Here is a 23994-nt window from a genome sequence, read left to right as displayed (position 1 = left end):
GCCATAGGGTTTAGCTATAACATTTTAAAACTATTGTTAATTCCAGAACTGCCTGACCTTAATGAATATGGCATTTTTAAGAGACAGCAGAAGAAACTGTTTCTACCCTTTGCTGTAAAAACAAAGGTAGTTTTATTTGAGATGAAAAAATATTAAGGAAATCTAATATTAATACAGTGGATATTATACAAGAATACTTTTTAAAGTACCCTGTGTCCTTGAAGGAGAATGTAGCCTTTTTTCCTTTAATCTTTTGCTATTCCAAAATTAATTTTTTAAAATAAAATAATTTAATAAGGAATAGGTTGTGCAAAATAATTTGATTGTTCTAATTGAAATTACTTCAGCAGTTCAAGAGAGTCAGGAGAAAACCTATGGAGTTTTCCCTCCTGTGGCAAGTTCCTACATGAAATAGGAAACTTAAAGCTACACGAAGAAGGCTAGAACAGTACACAGTATGGTAACAAGTAGAATAAAAAATATATACAGGAAACACATGAATAATGGATTTATTTTTTTTTTTAAATTGGAAGTGTTAAACTATTTTACGATGCAGTAACCTGAGTTTATTTTGTCCTTGTGCTCATCTTTAAAATTTTCTCTTTAGGTTGTGCTTTTCCGTATGTTAAGTGGCGGGTCTTATATTTATTTGTAGAAAGAGAGCATGTTTATGTAAGGAAACATGCTCTTAGATTTAGGCTTTATTAACTTAAAAACAAAAACACCTGAGAGCATAAGATAGACCTGCTTAGCCTGTTTCCCGTAAGACTTTAGGAGGCAGTTTGGAATGAAGATATCTAATAGAAATGAAAGCTATTGTATGCATTATGAGCACAAATGAATTTTGTTGATAAGAGTAGATACTTGTGGGGGTTCTGTGGTAGAGGAGGTAGATGTTTTCTGCATTTTGTGGGTGACTTTTGTCTCTGGATGAAAATCTGTGGTTAATTCCTAAGTCTGGCAAAATTTCAAGGAAAATGTCATTGAAATGGAAGACGGTCTATTAATTTATTTCTGAGTACGCTTATCAGAAGTATTGAATTTATACCATTTAGGAAAATTAATTTTTTTCTTGAAAATAACATTTTCATGTTTTCTTGTTGCAATTTTTTAACTGCTTGTATGAAACTTGGATTCTCCCAGTGCTGAAGTTAAGACCCTAAAATGCCTAAGGTTTTACCAACTTAAACTCACTATTTATCTTGAGGCTGCCTTAATTAAAATATTATATACTCTAGGGCATATTAAACATGGCAATTTATTGTAATTCTTATTAATGGAGTGTATTTAATGAGTTTTCAGAACCAACTCCTTCACCTACAACACACAATGTTGATTTTTATTGGGTACATAGAGGGAAACATGCAGATGGTTGGATTTTCAGGAGGTGCCGAGCACTGACATCTGCCCTTGGCTCCTGTTGTTTTCAAGCAGGAGAAATGCTGGTGCTCAGCACCTTTGCAGCTTGGCAAGCACAGGATAATTCCTCCCTTCACTCTTTGCTTCAATTTCCACAGAAGTGTGCTGGACTCGAGCATAAAATAATGCCAGATTCTGCTCATACCTTCAGCTTTTTGCATTAAGTTTGAGTTTTAGAAAGTATTTCTTGTTATTAATGTTGCTCGTTGATGGTGGCTGCAAGAAGGTGTGATAGTCTGTAAACACAGCTATTATCTGTCTCCCTTGAACTGTCTGCACTGCCTAGTTAGAATCTCATGCCAGAATTGTTAGCTTCTTTATTTTTCCCTTTTTACTCAAGTGGATGGAGTATTAGATATTTATTATTTACTTATGGCTGCTCTTAGCTTCTTGTTACTCATTAAATAAGTACTACTCTATTCTGAAAGCAATTGGGAAAATAAAGGTATAAGTTGCAATTTTAAGATTCATATTAGTCTGACCATGACCAAGAAATCACACAGCTTGAGAGGAATTTTAGTATTATTGTTATACTCTTAATGTGGGGTGGCAGAACCTTTAAATATTTCTGGTAGAGTAGTTAATACAGCATGGAAGTTTGATATTTGTACAGTTTGTAAAGGAATTTGAGGTGTTACCCTATTTTGACTTCAGTTTTCAAGTATGCACTGGTGCATCATTAATCATAGGAAATGCAAAAATAAATAATATAGTCCCTTTGGATTTTTCATGTGAATACTTACCTTTTCCTTTTTTTGTATATACAGTTGAGGTATTTAGGTAACCCCTAACCTTTTGCTTCAACAAGGAGGTACAGTATAAAAATATTACCACAGTCTTCATATGAGCAGTTCTCTCTAAGAAAACCTCTAGATGAATATTTATTGAAAAATAGCAAAGTTGCAATACAGAATGACTTAGCTTGGACTGAATATTATATTTTAGACCACCAGTGAATAAAATTAAAAGCACATGGATTTTGAATAACTAGAAAAGGTTGTAATTGATTAGCACTGCATGAAAGTATTGAAGTGGAGTGAGTTTTGATTTGTGAATGGTCCTATTCAATAGAGATTAATCCTGTAAGTTTGATAAAATCTTAGTGCCCCTAATGAGATAGGATTTTTTTCTCTTCTCTTCTCTCCAATTTGTTTAACCATCAGATACTTGGATAATTCTCCTAACAAACTCGAACATTTTGATTTTACTCAATCGGTGTAGTTGATTTAAACAATGTTGGCTATTAGTTCATTCGAGACAGCTAATTAAACAGATCAGTGCATTTTGCTGCCTACAGACCTTGTAAGTGGTGAAGTGCAATCCTGCAGGGCTTGGGGCTTTTATACACCGGCAGCCTCAGTGCGAAGCTGCAGCTTTCTTAATGCATGTGAGAATATTCATTCCCACATAGTTTTCAGTATTATTATTATTGTTTTAAAATCAAGGTATTTTAAATTATATTTCATGCAAAGAGCAGTGATTCCTGAGATTTTGCTTAGCATTCACAGTTGTAGGAATATGTTAAACAGAGCTGGAACATATGGAAAACTTGTCTTTCTATGCACAGATAATCAAAAAAGATCTGTTTCTCTCTTATCGGTTTCCTAATTAAAATAAAGAAACCCTACAAAATTCCCTATCAGATAGTAATGCAGTTGATAATTGAAATTTACAGAAGGTTTAGAATTTTTTGATGAAGAAGATACTGAGAAGTATTTTAATATTAGCGGAGTAATTTTTTTTTTGTCATTAACTTGAAGACTTTAGATTTACTATATCTCTATTTGGATCAGCATCCAGAAACTGCTTGCAAAGTAATTGACTGAATTATCAGCTAAACTGGGATCCTATTTCCTTCTTTCATTGAAATTCTCCTCTGAAGATGCACAGAATATAGTTCAAGATGCCTTTTCCTGTTTTGAAATTGTAATGTTGTTGGAGGCATTTAAGGTTTTCAGTCTCTAAAATACTTTGAGTAAATGCTGTTTTCCAAATTTCATACCAAATATGCTGTTTGATTTTTTTTATTTTGTTTTTTTGCATAATGTTTATTTTGAACCTTTTTTTTCCTCTTCAAATGCTATGGATGTAAATGTAATAGCCTTTGCTGGTTGAAATGCATCCAGTTAGATTTAAAAGCCTGAGAAGGTTTACACAGGCTTGATGTAGTCAAGACCTGTGAATAACTGGCACAAGGTAGAGATAATCTGGATGTGAAACCCAGAATGTAGTTAATTAAAACATATTAAATTGGAGAAGAATGTATATGTTTGAATGAACTAGGAAAGGATCCTTCTGCTTTGCTACTTTTTGTTTTTTCCCTTTCATATGAAGTCAAAAATACATAGAAAAAAATGAGTGGAATAAAAACTTTCAGCAATATGGTTAATGGCACAGATTAGCAACCATGCGGGTTAAACATAGCTCTGTTTTCCTTCCCTGTTACGACTTGTCATTATGTTTCATCAGTTCAGTCTTGAAGAGAAACAATTAGACTCAACAGTCCTGAAAGGAATAAGGTAGAGATGGGAACAGAAGAGCAGATCGTGCGTTCTGGGATGCTGCTGCATCATTGAACGGCAAATTCACAAGCAGTTTGGGTATTATGGCTTTTTTTAACAGTAAATTCTGCCTCCTTTTTATAAAAGTGGGTTTTCCAAAATTTGGTTTTAGCTCAGAACACATTGCTTAGACATTGACAGAGCTGATGAGATTTTGTAGTCCCTTGCATCTATTGTTTGTGTCCAAAGTGAAATTCAGGTATCCAACCCTATTTAGTGAAGTTCAGGAAAAGTATTAAACACAGTATCACAGTACTTCCCACTGGCTTTAGGAATTATCAGAAGTAGGTGAATTAAGCAGTCAGACTTGGTGTTTTGACAATTTTAGCCAACTAAATTTCTTCTAATCTCTTTTGGAAGTAAAAGCAAAAGAAAGTCCCTATACATGTAAACTGTATTTCCTGTTGTAAACACTGGGATAATGTGGTCTGGCTACACTTCTGCTGTGCTTTGCTCAGACACCAGTTTGGGTAGAAAAGCTGCTTTGCTGGGTCTGTGTTTGCATTTTGGCTCAATGTTCAGGGTATTACAGCTGCACGACCAGCCACAGGTCATGTTATCTTATCTGGTATCTATAGGTTCTATATTAAATTGGTCACCCTCCTTGCCTTGAAGAAGCAATTTCTTCATCTCTGTTCCTATACCTGGTCTCAGAGCTTCTTCATGTGTTTAACTGGGAACCAGTCAAAGTGTGTGAAGTAGGAGGGGTAAAAGGCACCCCAGTCATCAGGTCACTACAATAATGGGGATGTATGTACTGGAAATGGTTCTAGCATTATTGTTTTTCATAGAAAGGGGGCAAGGGAGGGAAAGAAATGGGTTTAGCTATGTTCCCAACATAATTTCAACATGATGGACACCATTAAGAAAATCTTGTAAGTTTTCATAATTCTTTTCTTAAAGCTTTCAGAATTTTCAGTTCATCTGTCTGAACTGCCTCAGTAAAAGATGCTTTGAAAAAATTTTGTGACTATACTTCCTGCAGTTCATCAGTGGGATGAGAATAAAACATTTTCCAGTACATTTTAAAATATAACTTCATTTTACTTGCAGATAAATCACTTAAGGTCTTATTTGATTCTGTTTAGTATTTGTGAGTGAGATAGTCTTTACGGATTTTAAGTCTCTGAGAGGACGAAGCTTTTCAGAGTAAGCAAAGATAGAGGTGCAGTTTTATAATGTATTTATGAGTTTTATGAGCATTTATATGTACATTGCTTATAAATAATTACTACTGTATATACATATATGATTTCTTAAAGGAATCTGTGTTTACAGTTCAGAATATTGAAGTAAATATTTGGCAGTGCTCTTCTACAGAGTTTCTTACATCCCACTTTCAATTAAATTTAAAATTCAGCAGCGTGTTAGATCATGTATTTTTTATTTCATAGCTTAATATTTTCATGCATGAATGTTTTGCCTTGTTCATAATAAGTGTAATGAGTAGAATTTACTTTTACAATTGAATATATTATCAAACAAGCTTTGCTATGAAATGGGGGCAACTGAGGACTAGAAAACTGCAGATTTACAGTGATAACTTCAGCTGAGGTAGATGAGTAAAAGTAAGATGCCTGGAACAATGATAGGGCAATTTTGGGTAGGATAGGCTGCAGTGTGCTACACAGTACTCATTTTCATCAGGTTTAGAGAGCAAGCAGTCTGAACTCTGTGATTTAAGTCTTTTACAGTATCTTTTGTTAACCAGTCATGCTGATTATATCTAAAAGTGTTACAAGATTTCTTAATGAGATTTTCTGAGCTTCTGTTGATTAACTCACTAATTACTTTATCTTTTGCCCTAAGATAATATTAAATATTTTGCTAGATCCCACCAGGCTCTTACAAATTCATGCAGCTACACCTTGACCGCGGTGACAGCTGAGCACACCTGCTGTCAAACATTAAGGACTAAGCCACCAACTTCCCTTTGCTCAGCTTGCCGGCTAATAAATTTGTTCTTAAATCTGCAGAAGTTATTTACAGTTTCTTACCCCCACAAAAAAACCCCAAACAACCAGGTGTACTATTTTAACATTCTAACATCCCATTTGGCATTTTTTTGCTTAGATAACTACAACCAGTATTGTTCAAAGTAAGAAAATTCTTGACAGCGAAAAACGAAGCTCAAATATTGCAGCACTTACCCCAAAAGAAGTTTTGCTGACATGGTGTCACTGAACTGAACAGGCTGTTTGATGCCATAGTCCCTCTCCGTTCACGCAGAGCTTTCACCTTCTGGTGTAAATACTTCTTGGATCCTCAAACTGAAAACACAAACCATAGCCAAACCTTGTTTTAGTTTTACTGTGTCCCTGGATTGCATAGACTCTACAGTTGGTTTTTTCTCTGTCAAAAAATTGTGTAGTGCTGGTAACATGTGAAAAGGCAGGCAACAAAACAAAAAAAAAAGAGAATGAGCAAATATTTGAAGGACCTACTATTACTGCATAGACTGTGGTTAGAGAGCACTTACTGACTCTGTTGGTCTCAGTGGCTGGTAGTGACCTGCGGAGATTAACCATTTAAAAACCAGAGACTCCTTTCTGTCCTCCTGGAGAAAGTTTGCACCGCACTTGTGGTTCTGTGGTTGTTTGTGAGGCGAATGAAGCATTCACACAATCCAAAAAAGCAAAAGCTTTAAAACTCCTTTTTTTTGCAAGCACTGTTACTGGAGCGAGCGAGTCATGTGGCTGTGACATCAGAGGACTCCAAGTAGGACTGCCTACACTGTGGCTTTTTCTTTCTCTCTCTCTCTTTTTTTTTTTTTTTTTCTCTTTTTTTTTCTTTTTTTTTTTTTTTTCCCTTTTTAATTTTTTAAATTTTTTTTTTGTATTTTGACAAAAGGCCCATGTAAGGCCCTTCCTGGCATTTAGAAGGACTTAGCTTTTTGATTTTTGTGACTCATGAGGCTTTGGAGAGAGTACAAAATGCTGTAAGAGCCCAAACTTCTGTACAGTTAAAGCATATGGACAGCAGAACTTTATTTGTACTCAGTTCAGGTTCCCCCTACTCTTCTTCCCCCTCCTTTTTTTTTTTTTTCTTATTTTTTTTCTCCTCCCATTCCCTCTCCCTCCTTTATTATTGTGTCTGTGGAAAAGTGAGCAAAATTGGCACAAGTGGCTGTGTGAAATTCTGAACAACAGTGATGATTTACAATAATTTACATCTTTGGATTGTATCACGATCTTGGGTCTGCTTCATATTTGCTGGGTGGCTGGATTCCTTCTGTTTTACTTTTTCTCCTTGTCGTCTTATACTTGTGAATCTGTAACTCATTGTAAGAAACTTTACCTTTCCTAAGGTCTAGTAGCAGGCTGCTTGTTGGGGTTGTATTTTTCACTGTAATTGGCTGTCACAGAAGTGTTAGTCTGGGGATTCCTTTGCAAATCTTAAATCATGTCTGCCTTGCTTTACATGCTTTCAAAACTACTTGGCAGTTTTATGTGATGCAAATTAAGGGTAATTATGTTTCTTTTATATTTGGGGCAAAATATGTCATTTGGATATCATAACTGGTTGTGTGCTGCAGTCTGGGAGTGATGCTTTGGAACACCGGCATTGGGAGGATTTAATGTGGATGTTGTGTAACAGAGTGAGCTGGGAGGGTTTGGAGGTTTTGGTTGTGCTTACATTAATTCCTTATTATAGTTCTGGTGTTTAAGGGAAATAGAAAAGTCTTAAACTTTTGGGAAGACTATAAATAACTTAATTCACCAGTTAATGTTAACACTTAGTTTTAAAATGAAACATAAATTTGATGCATATGTAAGATTCAAATACTTAATATCATCTGTGTGCATGTGTGTGTGATATTTTATTATATACTTAACATATTGTAACTTTGACTTTGATTGTGTAACATAAGCCCTGACTGTACCGGTACAGAGTGGGTTAACAAAAGCAGTATTTTTTTGTTTATAATAGAGGCTTTGAAATAAATTGCAAAATGCTGTGTGTAGTAAGGAATAATGTGCACAGACAGTGTGTATTAGTAGTCTTGATTTGCTCACTCAGATTCAGAACAAAATTGGAAACATCTTTGAGAAAGTATCTCATTTTTTGCCTCTTTGGACATTATATCTAGAACTTTTCATATTATCCTGATTGTACCACAAATGCACTGTAGTTTTGAGTTTTAGCTGAATGAATTTAAATGTTTTTCTTTTCTTTTTTTTTATTTTTTTTGTCATTTTTTGGGGGGAACAGAAGAACCGTGTAAAACATTTTCTGGATATCATTCGGCTTTTATTTGTAAAATAAAATACATCTCTGATGCTGCCATCCCTCCTTTTTTGTTGTCCTCTTTGTCCTGAGCTTTCTCAGTTAGAAATTGGCCAGGAATGGTGTGATATGAGTAACTGGAAGTGTGAGTGGAGAGCAGGTTCTCTGTTTTGTGGGGATGGGACAAATGAGAGAGGATTTTTCAATACAAAATAGACCATTTTGATTTTTGTTATATAATTATAAAAGAAGCCATAAACCCTTCTTTATAAAAGCTTCTTTCACAAAAATTATTGTAAGGTAAATTGCATGGTTCTTCGTTCAATACTTCGGGAGTTATTACATATTGCCAAACTTGGAGAATTCTACCATAAAATGAAAAATTCTACAAAAAATTCCACTTAAAAGTAAGGGTGATATTTAATTCTCCTGTTCATGGATTGCTTTTATTTATATTTTCTCTGTATGGTTAAAGTGCATAAATGAAAAAATCTTGAGGGTATAAAAATAGTGGAAAGAGTACTAATCTTTGCATATACAGATTATATTTGTATGCATTGAAGTTTTAATCAATTTGTGATTCAGCAAAAGCTTTTGGAGGTTCCTGCCTTTAATTTGGGGAATTCTTAAATTGTAAGATCAGAGATTTCAACTGCAGTTACACATTCAAGATGTTTATCAGCTTCTATTAGATGGCAGGTAATCACAATATTTTAAAAAAGGTAACTGTTGTCTTGACCTTAAATACTTACTTCTATTCATATGAGAAAAGTTGTTTGATTTTCAAAACTCTGCACTTTATTTTTAGTCCTATATTTAATATTATAATATTGAGCTTCCTACAGAAGTCTGAGTATAAAAATTTATTGCATTGAAATGCTGTTCTCAGGCTTTCTCCAGAATAATTTTTTCCTGCTTTCACTTGTGTATGCAGAGTTATTCTTTAACTTTGTTGCTGTGCTTTGATCTGATACCTTTAAGATTTTATTTTTTATTTTTTTTATTTTTTCACCCATTCAAATAAAGAATACTATAAATAAATTTTTATCTAGTAAAATAGAAGCCATTAAACACAGAAAACCATATACTGTAATTGAGTAATTGAGATGTAGTTTGTAAAAACTGTCACTGTTAAAAACACAGATTTTTTTGGTACAGAAACCTTATAAAGCCAAGCTTTGAGACCAAATACCTGTGATACTGGTGGCTTATTTTGGTATAGTTTGCATTTCTGATGATGCAGATGCAAGAGTCCTGAAAATCCACTGTGTAAACCAGTGTCTTGATTGTAGACTAATGCTTGGCAGGCTCTTGTTTAAAAGGTACATCTACAATAATGGAAGTTCACTTCTAAGTTCCACAGGGGATGCTTTGAGTCCCAATTACCCTTACAAAGGAAGTATTATGCTAAGGAATTTCTCTGGTAAACTATGAGCTTGATCTTTGATGACAAATGAAATCTAAAAGTCAATTGTAATGCAACACTAAAAGATAATTACATCTTTCACTGTTCTTGAAACATGTTTTGGAACTTTTAAACTATTCTTTATTTCCAAACATTTTGCCTTATGTCACTCAAAAGTTCATTCAGTGTATAAACAGTGTGATACCCTGCTGAAAGTTTATTTGTACTTTAATGTTTGCTTCTATGCTACAACTGGAATGATATAAATACTCTGCTTAGAGCAGTGTGATGACAAACTTGCTAGATTGTATTTACTTACAAGTTTTACGATATATACAATAACAAGATACTGATTTTTACAATTCAGAAAGTTCTGGTGCAGTTTCCTCAGATGCAGGTATTCACTGTAGGTGTTGTTAATGTGTCTGTTTCCACAAGAGCGGGTTTTTCTCTGTAAGTAAAACCTCTTCCCTTGGCTCTGTTTTTCAAACTGAGGAGTAATTATAATTTTTAGAAGAAGAAAACTGTGGTTTCTGTAGGTTCACAGCCAGTACATTTAAAATATGGTATGTTTTCAAATACTTGCACGTTTTGGGAGATTTCTTTTGTTAGACCTGGGTGTTTTGTAGACTTCTTATTTCCATCATCTCTGCAACAGTAGAGTATGTTGATACTATTTTATGCTAACCTTTTAAAGCAAAGACTAGAACTGCCTGTAGATTAAAAAAATAGCAACAGCAAGGTTATTTCAGCATTCCTTCATTTTAAAATGGTATTTATTGCAAGAGTAGCAGTGAGCATCTGAGTGTTTACTGCTGCCTGTCTCTGCCTCAGAACCTTTTTCTAGGCAAGATATGGTTTGAAGTGGATGGTGCCTGAAGCCACTAATGTAGAGGGGGGAAAAAGTACTGTTACCTTTTTGTGATAAACAAGTGTTGTCTGTTTTTTTTTACAGTGCAGTCAGGCTACTGAAGATCACATTAAACCTTAAACTGAACTGTTTTTTAAATTAAAAAGATGATCATCTCATAACCAGTGAGTACATAATGGAATAGCAAGTAGTCAAAAATTGTTTTCATTCACTTTGAGTTGCCACTTCTCTCACTTCTTCATAGCGTAGCCAAGTTATTCTCCAGTGAAATACTCTAACCCCTGATCAGGCTTTGAATAAGGGTCTGCATCTTAATGGTCCAATGTGTCTCATCTTGATTCTTCCTGCTCAGACTTTTTTTTTTACAAGCTTAACTCTCCTTGTGTTCCTGTATCTTGTAGACTGTGTATGAACTGAGAAAAAAGTCCTTTTGATTAGATACATCCATTCTAAACAGTCAATATATGGTGCTTAAGATCATCCTAACCTCCTAGTTATTTTCTCCTGTCTGTATTTTTTTCCTTTTTTTTTTTTTTAAAGTCAACTTGCAGAAAATATGGGAAACTTGTCTCATATAACAGCTGAGGATGTGGCTAGGTTAAGGCAGGAAACTGCTACCCACAATGCAATGTTACATACACTACCACTTAATAAAATTTATTTCAAACATGCTACTGACAAAACCAAAGAAAAATAATATCCTAACTATGCTAGTTAGTACACTAAATATATCTAGGGAAAAGTGAAAATAATCTCTCTAGAGCCTTTCCTGCTTCTAGGATACAATGCTACTAGTAGTTAAAGCAGAGCAGATCTCAGCAGTTAAAAGCAGTGACCTATTTTTAGAAAATATTCATATTTTTCTGGAAATTAGTGATTATGTGCTTTTTAATAACTGTCAAAGTCATTTTATACAGACAGAATTCAGATAAGTTCTCTTCTTAGGTTTTTCTGGTTGGCAGAATATCCTCTTAGGTCATTTTAAAACTGACAAATTTTTGTGCTTCATCCTATTTTCAGTGAATCTTACCTTTACTGTAGCCAAGCAGCCTTTTACCTCTACTTCCCACTTCTAATCTCTTTGTAGGCTAGTGTAAAAATATTTTCCATGTCATATGGGTGGGAAAGAGGAAAGTTCACCTTCTTCAACCCTGGAGATTTAGGAATTCCAGTTGTTTTATTTGATTGCCTGCAATTTGAACAGTGTAGTAATTTGTGAGAGGTAAATAATTAGGTTGAATTCTAAGGTACGTTTAATAGATTCAGATCTTTTGCAAGTATTTCCAAGTATCAAAGAGAGCTACATATGAGGTCACTGATGCTGTGTCACAAATGTCTTGAAAATCTTGTTCTGGATATATTCTTGTTTCTGTTTGTTTTTAAATGCATGTATGTTAAGGGTGATCCTCTTACAGAACATTTTTGAAGCGCTTGCCTCTCTAGTTAGAGAACACTTATCAAGAACAGCTGCTGTAGTGCTGTGGATCCTATCCATGGACTCATGGTGGTCTGCTGAACAACGTTCTTCAAGTTTGACAGGTGAGACAGAGACTCTCCAGTGCCACTGCTTTTGGATGAATCTAGCTGTGGTTGGAGAAAGTGCATCTTGCCAAAATATATGGGTAAGACCACACACAGTCTTTAAAATAGTTATTGTAAGCTTATTTTTAGGCAGTATATGTCTTGACAGTTCTTTTATTTGCATGCCAGTTTCACTGCTGCTTATAGATTTTTCATTTATTTTAGTAATGGCAATTGCAGATTTAGATCTGTGTTCACAACATTCACATTGGGAAAATACAGACTTGCTACTTTCAAGCCTCAGTCAAGATTAGAGAACAGATTTTAAAAGATATTAAGGCAAAGTATTTATGCTCTTCAGATTTGGTGTCATTGTTTTTATATTCAACCCCATTTTCAGGGGCATAGTTCAGCAGTAAAAATTTGCTTCTGGTTTTAAAGTTGTACCAATTTTAGTAGCTTCTGTGCTTGTATAAGTCTGCAGCAGTGTAGATTTAGGACATTAAATTAGTTCAGTAAGTAATAAAAAATATTTCTTTTTTCAAATTACGTACTTATTAAATACTGAATTTGGAATCTGTATTTTATATATAACTCCTGAACAGTATTTTTCATGTATATTTTTATGTGGAATATTATTTGCATTCTAAGTGCCTGCTTCAACAGTTGGCTCCATAACATGTATTTAAAATATTGTGTGTTTAACTGACAGTGTAGAAGGGGGTTGCACCCTGTAGAATTTCTGAGTAAACAATACCCATTTGCTAACTTTCAGAGCAGATGTTTTTTAAATACCCCAAGAGAAATAAAATATAATACTGAAAAGGAATATCATAAACCATTCATTGGGTAGTGATGCTTAAAAGTTATGGATTCAGAACATGTTTTTTTCCCTAGTTCTGTATTTTCCAGATTATCTTGCATAATAAATGCATGACTATTTCTCAGCAAAACATTACTAATTTTTTATTACTTAACATTTCATAGAACCGTTGTTTATGGCACTGGACTTTACAGACAATTAAGGAAATAGTCCCTGCCCTGAGGAATATACAATTAAGTATATGCAGCCAGCCATTTAAGAAAAGTATGAAAAAGAGGGAGGGGAAAACCCCCATTATAATGAACAGCAGTAAAAAATAAGTGAAGAACTTCATGGGGAAGGGTGAGCAGTTAGTTGTAATTTTATTATTAACTTTCTCCACACATTCTACTATGAAGAGTATTAGTTATTTGTATGCACTTGGCTGGTCTTGCTTTCTGCTTGAACTTGTGCATCATGGCTGATCATCATGGTTTCTTCTCTATATTTTGGAAAAAATAAAACAAACCAACCCCAAAAGACTTTTTTATGCAGTGATTGCACGGGGAGACCAGGGAGATATTTTTCTGCTGTTTATGATGCTTAAGTTTGAGATCCTCAGTCTTATACACAATATTTTTTAGGAAAAAAATGAAAAAGCAAAATCAGATCCTTCCGTCCTGTCTCCCATTTCTCTTCATGTGTTTTCCTTTTTTTTTTTTTTGAGGTATTTAATACCTGGATTTGCTACTTTTTCACAGCTTGTCAACAGTCTAAGCTTTCCCTTGTAATTATAAAAATATATTGTGGTTTTCTGTTGGAGGAGACATCTGAAGATCATTCATGAGAAAACAGAGTTGAAAAGAGGTTGAGAAGAGAATGGAAAGAATAAACTTGGAAGGAGGAGAGTTAAAAAGAAAACCTTGGTTTTTAATCAGCTTTAATAGTTGGCTCCCTTTTGTTGTGAAGGGATACTAGAGGTGAGGAGAAATGAAGACATGGAACAGGATGAAGAACCAGAAGATGCAGCTCTTTTCCTGGGGACAGCAAACATAGGAGAAAATTGCCCTCTGTTCTCCAAGGCCATGTGAACCCCAGTTTGTTCTGAATTAGCCAGTTCAGAAGTGCCCGGCTGTGCTTGGTGTGGTGTTGAGCTCCTTTGGAGGGAATTGGGCTGTGTCTGAATAGCCTTAAAATGACCTGTGGAAGTGAGCCTGAAGACTACTAGAACCTGAGGGATGTTGGGAAGCGTATGGGAGATGTTTGTACGAAATTTCCACTGCCTGATGTGTTGTGTCCTGGGGAGTTGGTTGATTTTTCACTCCAGGACAAGAAAGCTGGCAGCATTTTTAGACAGTCTGTTCAATGTTGGCCAGATAAGCAGGTGTCAGGTTCTTTTTAATTTTTTGTCATGCTCTGAGTAACAGACTGCTTAATAATTTAAGGGTGGTAACGGAGAAGAAAAATAAAAATTAATTACAATCATTCCTTCTACTCATACCTCTTCCTTCTCTGACCTTCCAAGCTCAAAAATGATAAAGCTGGGCTGTTTGTAAAGAGACCCTCTGGTTTGATTGCCAGACCTGTAGCTTGTAACATAAATAATGCAAGCTTTGAAGAGATATTGTGTGGATAGGACAGTATATGTGTTGCTGGTGAATACTTAGATATTTTATCACTTTACCCATTTATTTCTTTTCTCTTTAGATGAATAAATAATAATTTGTATTAAGAAGATCAATCTCTGTCTATATTTGTTGGCTCCAGGAGGGAAGTGTCTAGTAAGCAATCAAAGGAATCAGTACTGTGGAGTATTGATAGTTGGGTAAACAGGGTTCTTTTAATTTAGAGACACAGCCCATAATGAAAGTAAATTGTTGCATTTCCATTTCAGAACACAGGTTGAGGGTCTGCTGCTTGGCTGTATTTAGTTTGAGGGGTCAGAGGTGCTAAATAGGATGAAATTCTGTGTTGGCACAAAATGATGCAGATGGACTGTTGGGTATTGCCTATTTGAGAACAGGAAGTAGCTATATGAATGGGCAGTTAGTACCTAAATTTTTTGGAGCTGAATGGCCAAACTCCATTACTCAGTGGAATAGGAGTATGTTGGAACAGGAGCACTAAAACCCAGTGATGTTGGAAAATTCTGCTGTGTAGTCACAAGCTGATCCAGCCTGAAAAAATATGTAGTGTTTGCTTGTATTTTCTAAATTCTCTTCGGCAATCATTCTGCTTTTGGAGTCGTGTTTCAGTTGTTCCAGGCCTGAAAAGACTTTGGAATCAAGGTTATGTCTTGAATCTTTCTGAAGTAGTTCAAGAAACGAAGCAATCTCACTTTCGTGTACCTGCATATCAGACATCATGTTTATTGGTTAATATTTGCATGGAGTAATTTGGGCATGGCATTTTAAATAAATCTTTATTTTAAGCGTATGGGATCTGTATTCTAGATTATTTCCTATAACACTTATTTTGTACTAAAATCCAATAGACGAGGTTGGCTGTAAGAGTTTTGTCCTCTGTGACACTCGTCTCCTCTGGATACCATAGTCTGTAATTGTGATGCTGGAGCAGCTCCTTGTGTATTTTGGGAACCCATGGGGATGTATGGCTTGGTGCTACCAGACTGTTTTTTAAGCTCAAGCGCTCAAGCTGGGCAGTTGCTGCTTTGCCAAAACCAATGCTGAAGGAAATGTGGCTTTTTGTGAGCCAGAGTTCATTCCCATGACATGGGCTTTGGGGTTGGGGCCCTGAGAAATAACTGTAATCTCTGAAAAGTGTAAAATGTAAAACATTTAGTTTATGCCTCTATCTCTATGTAGTAGAATATACCTTATTTTAAAAACAAACTTTGGCAATTGGGTTTTGGGAATAACACAAAATATTCAATTTATTTTGTCGTTATCCTGCTCATTTGGTAAAATTACTAATTTTCCTTTATTCAAAGTGTTTTAAGTTACTTTTTCATTTTTTTAATTTTATTTTTTTTAATGAACATCTAAATGTTTTTCCACTTTTTAAGTCCAGTTTTGCCCAGTGTGGGTTTGAAGCAGCATTGCATCTGAATGTTTATATTTCAGTTTTGGGAAAAATTATACCAGTCTGTTCAGAAATGGAGTATTTGCAGTAGTAAGTGGCATCTTTACAAGCTAAACATAATGATCAAAGAGCTGAAGAAATAACAAATTTAGTTGTCTTTTGGACAAAATTACAATGGAATAGCCTTTGGTTTGTCATTTAGCTTCAGCATGATTTATTTTTCTTCTCTTTTAATTGAGGAACAAATCCAATTCATAACTGAATGCAATTCAATCTTCTCATTTTCTGATGTGGGTAGAAAATATCTGTTTTATCTGTGTATAGAAGCTACAGTAATTCAAGCTTTATTTTTCCTTTTGAATAACTGAAGTAAACTTAAAGAGCCAGACATTATTATGCCCAGTTTTTTAGAATTCATGAATTTTACAGAACAGTTATTTTTTGAATGCTTTTCTGCTCTGCTTTTATCAGTAACTATTCCTGGATTGGACACTGTGACAGATATACAGTGAGAATAATAAAGATTTTCTGCAAGATTGCCTAATTGTTTAGAGGAAAATTCTGAAGAACTTGCAAATAGAACTATTCCTTGCTGATAGGGTGGGTTTGGGAGTTTTCCTTGTTTTCTTTTCTTTTCTTTACCTGTTTTTCCTTGTATTTGTCTTCCTCTGCTAAAACAGTAAGCTGAGCTAAACTCTAGACAAATAATAAGTTGAAGAAATTAGCACGAAAAAATCTAGAATTAAGGTTTCCAGTGACCCTCCTTACAGCCCAGCTGTATTTGGTACATTATAATGGTGTTAATTGGTTGCATTTTTTTTGTCATCTCTAGAGCTGCCGACTCTTTGCATGGAAGTATTGCTGCTCACTTCAGAGTTGGTTACTCAGAGATTTTCTCGTTACTGATTGCTCATTCCATGGCTGTTTGCCATCTTTCCTGCACAGTATTCAAACTCTAGTATGAAGAATTACTAACTTTCATGTGCTCTGCTGGCACATGTCACACTACAAGAATACTTAACAAATGTTAATTATGTTCTTCTCTTCACAGGATACTTGGGAGAAATATCTTGCTGTCTGTCAGATATATAGCTTGTTTGGGGCTATGCAGAGAATAAAATTAACAAAGTAAAAGACAAATATCACCCCAAACGTCTCAGTTATTCTACAGCACACAGCTAGGGGGTACTTACTGGGAAAATGCTTTGCTTTATCTCTACATCTTTGTCCATTTAACCAGTTCATTTTTTCAGTGATGAATGTGTGGACTGCTAAAATCCAGGATAGTTATTGATCATCTCTGAAAAGGGGCACAGCTGAATGGGGTGTTCTGGTCTACTGTGATGTTTCTGATTTCTTGTACACAGATGAGCTTCACTACTTGTGTTCTCCAAATATAAAATCAGATATTTGGAACTCAGTATGTCAGTATTATGATCAAGAGCCTGTGCAACCTTTTATAGATTCCAGTGGAGACCAGATTTCATCACAATTCTGGAAATGGTTGATTGAGGCTACAAGTCTCCAGCACCTAAATACCAGAGTCTTTATGTGGCCTTAATGCCCGACACATTGACCATGTAGTTGTTGGGTAAGTTCCTGTTTAAAATACATGGTTTTGTTCAGCTTTTCATGTGCCCACAAGCTTACTTAAGTCTTTGTTACAATTCATCTCCATTTTAGGTGAAGATAAAAAAAACAGCAACTAAAAAAAACTGTGTTGATAGAAACAGGCCTTATGTAGCATTAATAAATGAAGGACTTTATTAGTTGTCTGAATTTATAAAAATTTCAATCCAAGCTCTGGTGTTTTTTGTTGGCTTTGGGTAGGTAGTCACTTGAACTTGGCACACATCTGTCCTGGCTTGATTATTCCCTTCATTTACTATAAATCAGGAATGATTATGCTAAAGTTATTACAATTTTATGAAAGTAAGAGCTGTAAAAAACCAGACTGCTTTAGTGATAAAAGCTGTAATCTGGTGCTTGAAGGATGAGATTAGACTCCTGTTTGAACCTTGAGGCCTTTAGTTAAATTGTTGTGTCTTTCATCTGGTCATCTGTGAAAAAGTTTTGTTTTTTTTCTTAAACATCAGCAAATGTATTTTTGAGGTCTGTTCAGATACCAGTGATGAGGGTCACAGGAGTACCAAGATGAACTGAGTTTGCCTCTGCTGTATTTGAGAGAATTTTTAGTTCCCTGTACCTCTGAAGAATAGAGAAGGCTGCCAGATACTTTGCCATGAAAATGAAAATTTACACTACTCAAACGGTTGAAAAGCAAAGTAATACTATGATTTTTTAAAATTTTGTCCACAGTCAGCATTGAGGAACATTTATTTTCATATTAGCATCTTTCAATTTCTTTCAGCCCCTTAATGGAATCTCCTGCAAATTTTCTGATGCCAGGTTTTCTGCTGCACTTCTTTCCACTATCAGACTTAATATCCTGGGAAATTCTTGAGTTAGCTGAAGAAATTGGTAGTGGCTGTGGTACTGTCGTATTTCTGGATTTATGTTGCTACTGAGCCTGTGTATCTGGGGGATTTTTCAAATTTAAGAAGGGTGCAGAACATAAGCAAGTGTTCTACTTAATCTTGTGGATTAACCATCACCATGGAGTCATCAGGGTGCAGTCACTGCTTGCCCCTCGTGCCTCTCTCAGTATAACTCATTTCTTTGTTTAAAAAAATAAATCGGGGCACTTACAAATCTTGGGTAAAACTAGACATTTCATCCGATATCAACATTTTGTTGTTCAAAACAGGATAACAGCTGTGACTTTGTAAGCTACTGTTAGTGGTTTTTAGAAGCTAATTTGTCAGCTTGCTGGCACGCTGAGCTCATTTGCTGAAAGAAGTTGATGTCATCTCCCATATCGTTCTTTGTCAGAGCTCAGCGTCTCCTCTGCTTTAACCAGCGAATCCCAAATAGAACATTACAGACCAGGGCTGTTTGCCAGTGGCATTAGTTTTCTGTTTATGTAACTTCAATTTAAAGCATTCATGACTGAACACAAAATTCAGTCTTCATGTGAGAGTTGATCACCCCTTTTTTCGGTGTCCTCCATCCATGATATGTGGCTACTTTCTGTGTACTTCAAATTAAAAAAAGTGCAAAGGGAAGAAATGTTTATTATTTTCAAGTATTGCCACTTAATTTATTCAAACAGCATTCAGTGTGGTTTATTACTGCTTGTTCCTCATCTACCACAAAGTAAGGACTTATTAATGACCACAGCTATTGACTAAAAATAAGGTTTCTTGGAAGAATGAGTAAATGTCTAAATCAGTCATTATCAATTAAATGTCAATACAGGACATGGTTTCAACAAAAAAATGTTTTTAATTACTGTTGAACATCCTTGTCAAACTGCAAACTGACTTATTTTCAGGTTCTATCTTACTGCTAAGAATTGCAAACTGTCAGGGAATTTGGTAGTTTTAATGTTCTGATAAATTGCTCAGTGGCTTTTTAGAAGCCTCAGTAGCTTTTGTAATATGTAGTGGGATATAAAGAAGAGATTATTTTTTTTAAGACACCTGCCAAATAAAAGATGAGAAATTTAAGGGTAGAAATTTTTAATTTTGCACTAGAGCAGAGTGACTTGCAATGTCTACCAAGGATCTTCATAGAATCATAAAATCTCCTGAGTTGAATGGGATGCACAAGGATCATCAAGTCCAACTATGGGCCCTGCACAGGACAGCACCATGAAATCTTCACTTCTCCATGCTGGAGAAGCCAGAAAGCTAATGGCAAAGTTATTTAGAGATCGAAATGGTGATTGTGTGCAGTCACACAAAGACTGCACAGAATTGTGTGGGTGACAAAACAGGTGAAATCTGTTGCTAATAAACCCCTGTGAACTCTGTGCTGCTTATTGTCATAGAAAAAGATTCATACTGAAGAGCTCTAGAAGAGAGGCTTCATAGGTGCCAAAAATTGATTGGATTTTAGAGAAATTGAGAGTATATGAGCAAAACAGTGTTACTAATGCTGTTGTATTCATCCGTTTATTTAAAACAATATTCTAGAATTTAATGAATTCTGAATGAAAGGAGGAGAAACTAAACTGGCAGGGTGCTAAAAGCCTGGGAAGACACAACTGGGAGGGGAATGTGATAGAAATCTGGAATTATGAGCAATGTGGCAAAAGTGAATGGAAACAATTATTTCCCTTTTTCATAACAAAAACTAGGGGCACCTAATTAAATTGTCAGATGTCAGGCTTAAAATGAATACAAGGAAGAAGTTTTTTTACAGTGCATAATTAAAGTGTTGAATTCATCAACAAGGCACTGAAGAAGCCAAAATTTACTGTAGCTTAAAAAGAATTAAGAGAAGATCATGAAGATGAAGTTTATCTATAGCTATAAAACATAGTTGACTAGTCATAACCTCAGGCAACGCTTTAGGTCTGTTGGAGAGAAAACCAAGGAGGGGTTTTCCCTCAGCATTCAGTACTGGCCTTTATGGAGAGAACTTCATACCTATGCAGAACCCTGTTCTGAAGAGTTTGTGTATAGATGAGCTGATAACAGCACTGAGATTATAGTGCTACATACTGTGTACCAGGGTATTACCATGGGGAAAGTCACCAAATCTTCAAAGATTTGATCTAAGTGCGTAAGTGAGGAAGTACTGTAAAATTAGGCTACAGAAACTTAAAAACTTTAATTGCTTATGCCTGTAAAGGTGAGCTATGCTTCTGTGGAAGTATTTTAAAAAATACCTAACCTCAGTAGTATTCTCCGGCTTTGTAATTTCCTGATTATCCACACATTGATATTTCACTGTGAATTTTAAAAAGTGTTTCCCAGTTTCATTTTATTAGATTGGTCATTCTGATTTTTTCTGATTTTTCCATTTAAACTCGTCTTTATTTTGCTAACATTTTTAAGCCTATTTCTTTGGTGATATTTTGTGCTCCAGTTGTTGATCTTTTAATAATTTTGCCTGATCTTCCTGGAAGAATTGGCCTACTGAAAGCTGTATGACTGTCCTCAATCTGACTACCCTCTGTGTTCTAAAACTGAGGATTCATATATGACAAACTACTACTTCAGAAAATCTGGAAAATGGCTGGTTTTAAATAATCTGAACCTTAATTTTACAGAATCATGGAATGATTTGGGTTAAAAGAGACCTTAGAAAGTATCTTTTTCCAACCCCTGCCATGGGCAGGGACACCTTCCATTAGAAGAGGTTGCTCCAAGCCCTGTAGTATTTGGCCTTGAGCACTTATGTGGGGCAGACACAGCTTCTCTGGGCAATCTCTGCCAGTCCTTTCCTGAAGAATATAGCCCCATTGAAACATGTGTCAATACCTATGGTATTAAGATTACTAAAATTATATTAATTCATCTAAAATCATTGGCTTCTGGGAAAGATTAATTTGTATATTTAGTATATCCTACTTCTTTTTCTTCCCTAAAAGTGTGCTTTGATGAATCACTTTGGGCATAAATTTGGTTCCATGTCATCCTTGTGTATGAAAAACATTAAGCCTTGAGGTGTACTTAATAATGAAAAAACTCCAGTAGCATTTTAGGATGTAACATTGTAGGTGATAGTCTGTAGTGTCTTAACATGCTGGACAGACAAAATGTACTGAAATCATAATGTGTGTATCTGTTATTAAACACCTAATTTGAGATTTTTCTTCTGGTTTTGTATCTAGCATTTATCATCTTAGATTTCAACTGCACACTTTTATATATGCCTGGAGGTGAACTTTATGCATCTCTTTATGGAGTAGAAACACAAAAAATTATTACATTGCCACCTGGACTGATTTATCCTCATATTGTCACAGATTTATGATGATACTGTTCAAACATTTAGTATTTGCTTTGTCAGACATTTCAACACAGTAAACTAGTAAATCTAATAGAACTTCTGTTGAAAGATTGATGGGTGCAAATGTATCTAAGCTCATCTAAAGCATACTCAGAACTCACTTCAGAAATGTTGATACCATGTTTGGGGATTGCAGAAGGGCCACACATATTGTCAGTGGTTCTTTAATGGTTGCATAAAACACAGACCTGTTTTCTCTGAATCTTGATTATTTCCAGAGTTCGTAGATAAGTTTCTAACTTCCCCTTCCTCTTTCTCATCCATTGAAGTGTAGCAGTTTTGTGCTCTCATTTCTGTATCACCAGGTTATTATGCAAAAGCCTCATCTTTGTCAGCTGCTAATGAAATACTTGTGGTGCTTTTCCTTTCTGTCATTCTTAGATTAAAAATGGAATATCTGTAGTAAAACAGGCTTACCTGTAGGTTCTTCCTCCACCTCCTTCTGCCTGTGAATGACCCCATCCCAAAAGAAGTTTTTAAAATGGTCCATTGTTTTGTTTGTTTGTTTGTTTTTTGTTTTTTGTTTTCCCCTCCTAGTGACATAGAAAATTCACATCAGCACAAATGTATTTGTATATTTTGATAAGGGCTCTGGGGCTGCATGGTAGGGTGAAATTTTTGTTGTATGATGACCTAGCTACTCAGTGTCCATGCATGCTTATCTGTGAAAGTGGTGGAGGGAGGACATTTGAAATGAAATTGTTAATTTTTCATGTTGAAAAGGAAAATTACATTTATTTTGATGCCTAGACTTCATGGGCTTTCTCAGTGTCTGATGATACTGTAGTAGTATGAAGTGATAGCAAATATAACCCTCTCTTAAACAGCAAATTAATTTTGATTTTGCCAGAAGTTACATTTTTCATTTGCTTAATTGCTGAAACAGTGTGAATATTTTGAAAGGATCTGAAACTGAAACCACTTTATCCAGATGTGCCTGCTGATTGCTGGAAAAGCCTGGAGTATGGGATGAACCAGACAATTAGCATAATACAGGCATATGTGGAGCATCATGCAAATATGTGTTTGGGGTTTTTCTCCCTAGAAGTAGCAAGTAAATAAGTTTGTTAAAATGCAAGCAAAGTGTTTAATTGGGAGGAATTTGTCTTGTTATAGCAAACCCATACTGAGTCTCTTGTTCATGTATTTCACCATTTTGCCTGTAGCAAAAAAGGACCAGAATTGGTTATTTAGGAAGAAATTGTAAAGATTGTGCAAGGGGACAGCTGTGCAATTTCCATCTCATATGAGGGGGAAAAACCCACTTGTCCATCAGTCAGTGATTAAAGTTTCTGACATACAAACATATTTCATAAGTTACATTTTACAGGAATTTAGGAATTCTTTAATTCAACTCTGCAAAGTCTCTGCTCTCTATCAGGACCAGGACATACAGCTGATGTGCAACAGTACTGTATCTCATAGTTTTGATGGTATCACCAAAAGATTCTGCAGTGACAGAGGGGGTAGTTCTGCAATGCTTTGACTTATGTCCCTTCCATGTCATGCTGACTGAATGATTTTGTATTTTGTCCACCACGTAGTTGTTTCACATTGATATTGACAAGGAGAGATTTGCTTTTAATGCTTGTGCTCTTTTTAGTGTTTGAGAATACCCACAGATTAATATTTTTTACTGTGAATTCCAACAGAAATGTCTCCTGTGGAAGAGCAAAACTGAGTGCAGTCTTTCCACTGGAAGTGGACATTTAGTGTGTTTTACCTCTGAATTCTTCTGTTACTCTGAATATTTTAACCTCATAGATTTCGATAGAATTTTAAAAACATTGGGGCAGTTCTAGTTCCAAAACCTTTTGGGTCTGTTGCTGTGGGCTGCTCATTGCCTTCAGTTCCAGGACAGTGGGTGTCTGAACCTTGCTGGTTCTCATTACAGTATTCCCTGGACCAGAGGATGCGTCTTGTTAAAGCCCATGTCCCTCCTCGGTGGTAAATCTCTCAGTGATGGCAGAAACTTCTGTTGTAACTCTTAAGTGCATTTTATTTCCAGTGTTAACCAGGCATGAATCTCCTCTTCCTGTTCACTTATGGCTGAATAGTTGTAAGAGGGATTCATTTCATTAACTTCACATTTCTGCTTGTCAGCATATGCACCTGAGCGAGTAAGCATAACCTTCTTCCTATAGCCCGCCGTGAGAAACAAGCAATTTTAGGTAGTCATTCCCTTGAAAAGAAGGGTCTAAAATCAGTCAGATGAATCATAACACGTTTCTCTCCACTGCCTTGGAAGGAAGCAGAGGCTGACTCAGAGGTATTTCTCCCCCCC

General features: G+C 35.4%; 2 protein-coding genes across 18 annotated transcripts in view; one reads left to right on the top strand and one right to left on the bottom strand.

The window, feature by feature from the left end:
• RUNX2 (RUNX family transcription factor 2) overlaps positions 1-6237 on the bottom strand; it is a 216193-nt gene extending 209956 nt beyond the window's left edge. For 2 of the 3 annotated variants that reach the window (XM_086875603.1, XM_086875604.1), the window contains exon 1: positions 6131-6203. In XM_086875603.1, the coding sequence (XP_086731729.1) occupies positions 6131-6188 (58 nt within the window). In that variant the 5' untranslated portion in view covers positions 6189-6203. Of the gene's footprint in view, positions 1-6130 lie in introns of all 3 variants that reach the window. The other variant, XM_086875606.1, reaches the window with a different exon arrangement.
• Positions 1-23994, top strand: part of SUPT3H (SPT3 homolog, SAGA and STAGA complex component) — a 253337-nt gene that overhangs the window by 33485 nt on the left and 195858 nt on the right. For 3 of the 15 annotated variants that reach the window (XM_086875618.1, XM_086875614.1, XM_086875619.1), the window contains exon 3: positions 10568-10647. The exons of 9 other annotated variants lie outside the window; for them this stretch is intronic. The gene's annotated coding sequence lies outside the window, so the exon portion shown is untranslated. Of the gene's footprint in view, positions 1-10567; positions 10648-11882; positions 12023-23994 lie in introns of all 15 variants that reach the window. 3 more of the 15 variants (XM_086875613.1, XM_086875615.1, XM_086875616.1) reach the window with 2 other exon arrangements.

The sequence above is a fragment of the Cyanistes caeruleus genome, chromosome 2 (assembly GCF_971803275.1).
Source record: "Cyanistes caeruleus chromosome 2, bCyaCae1.hap1.1, whole genome shotgun sequence".
Lineage (NCBI taxonomy): Eukaryota > Metazoa > Chordata > Aves > Passeriformes > Paridae > Cyanistes > Cyanistes caeruleus.
This window is presented reverse-complemented; position numbering and strand designations above follow the sequence as displayed.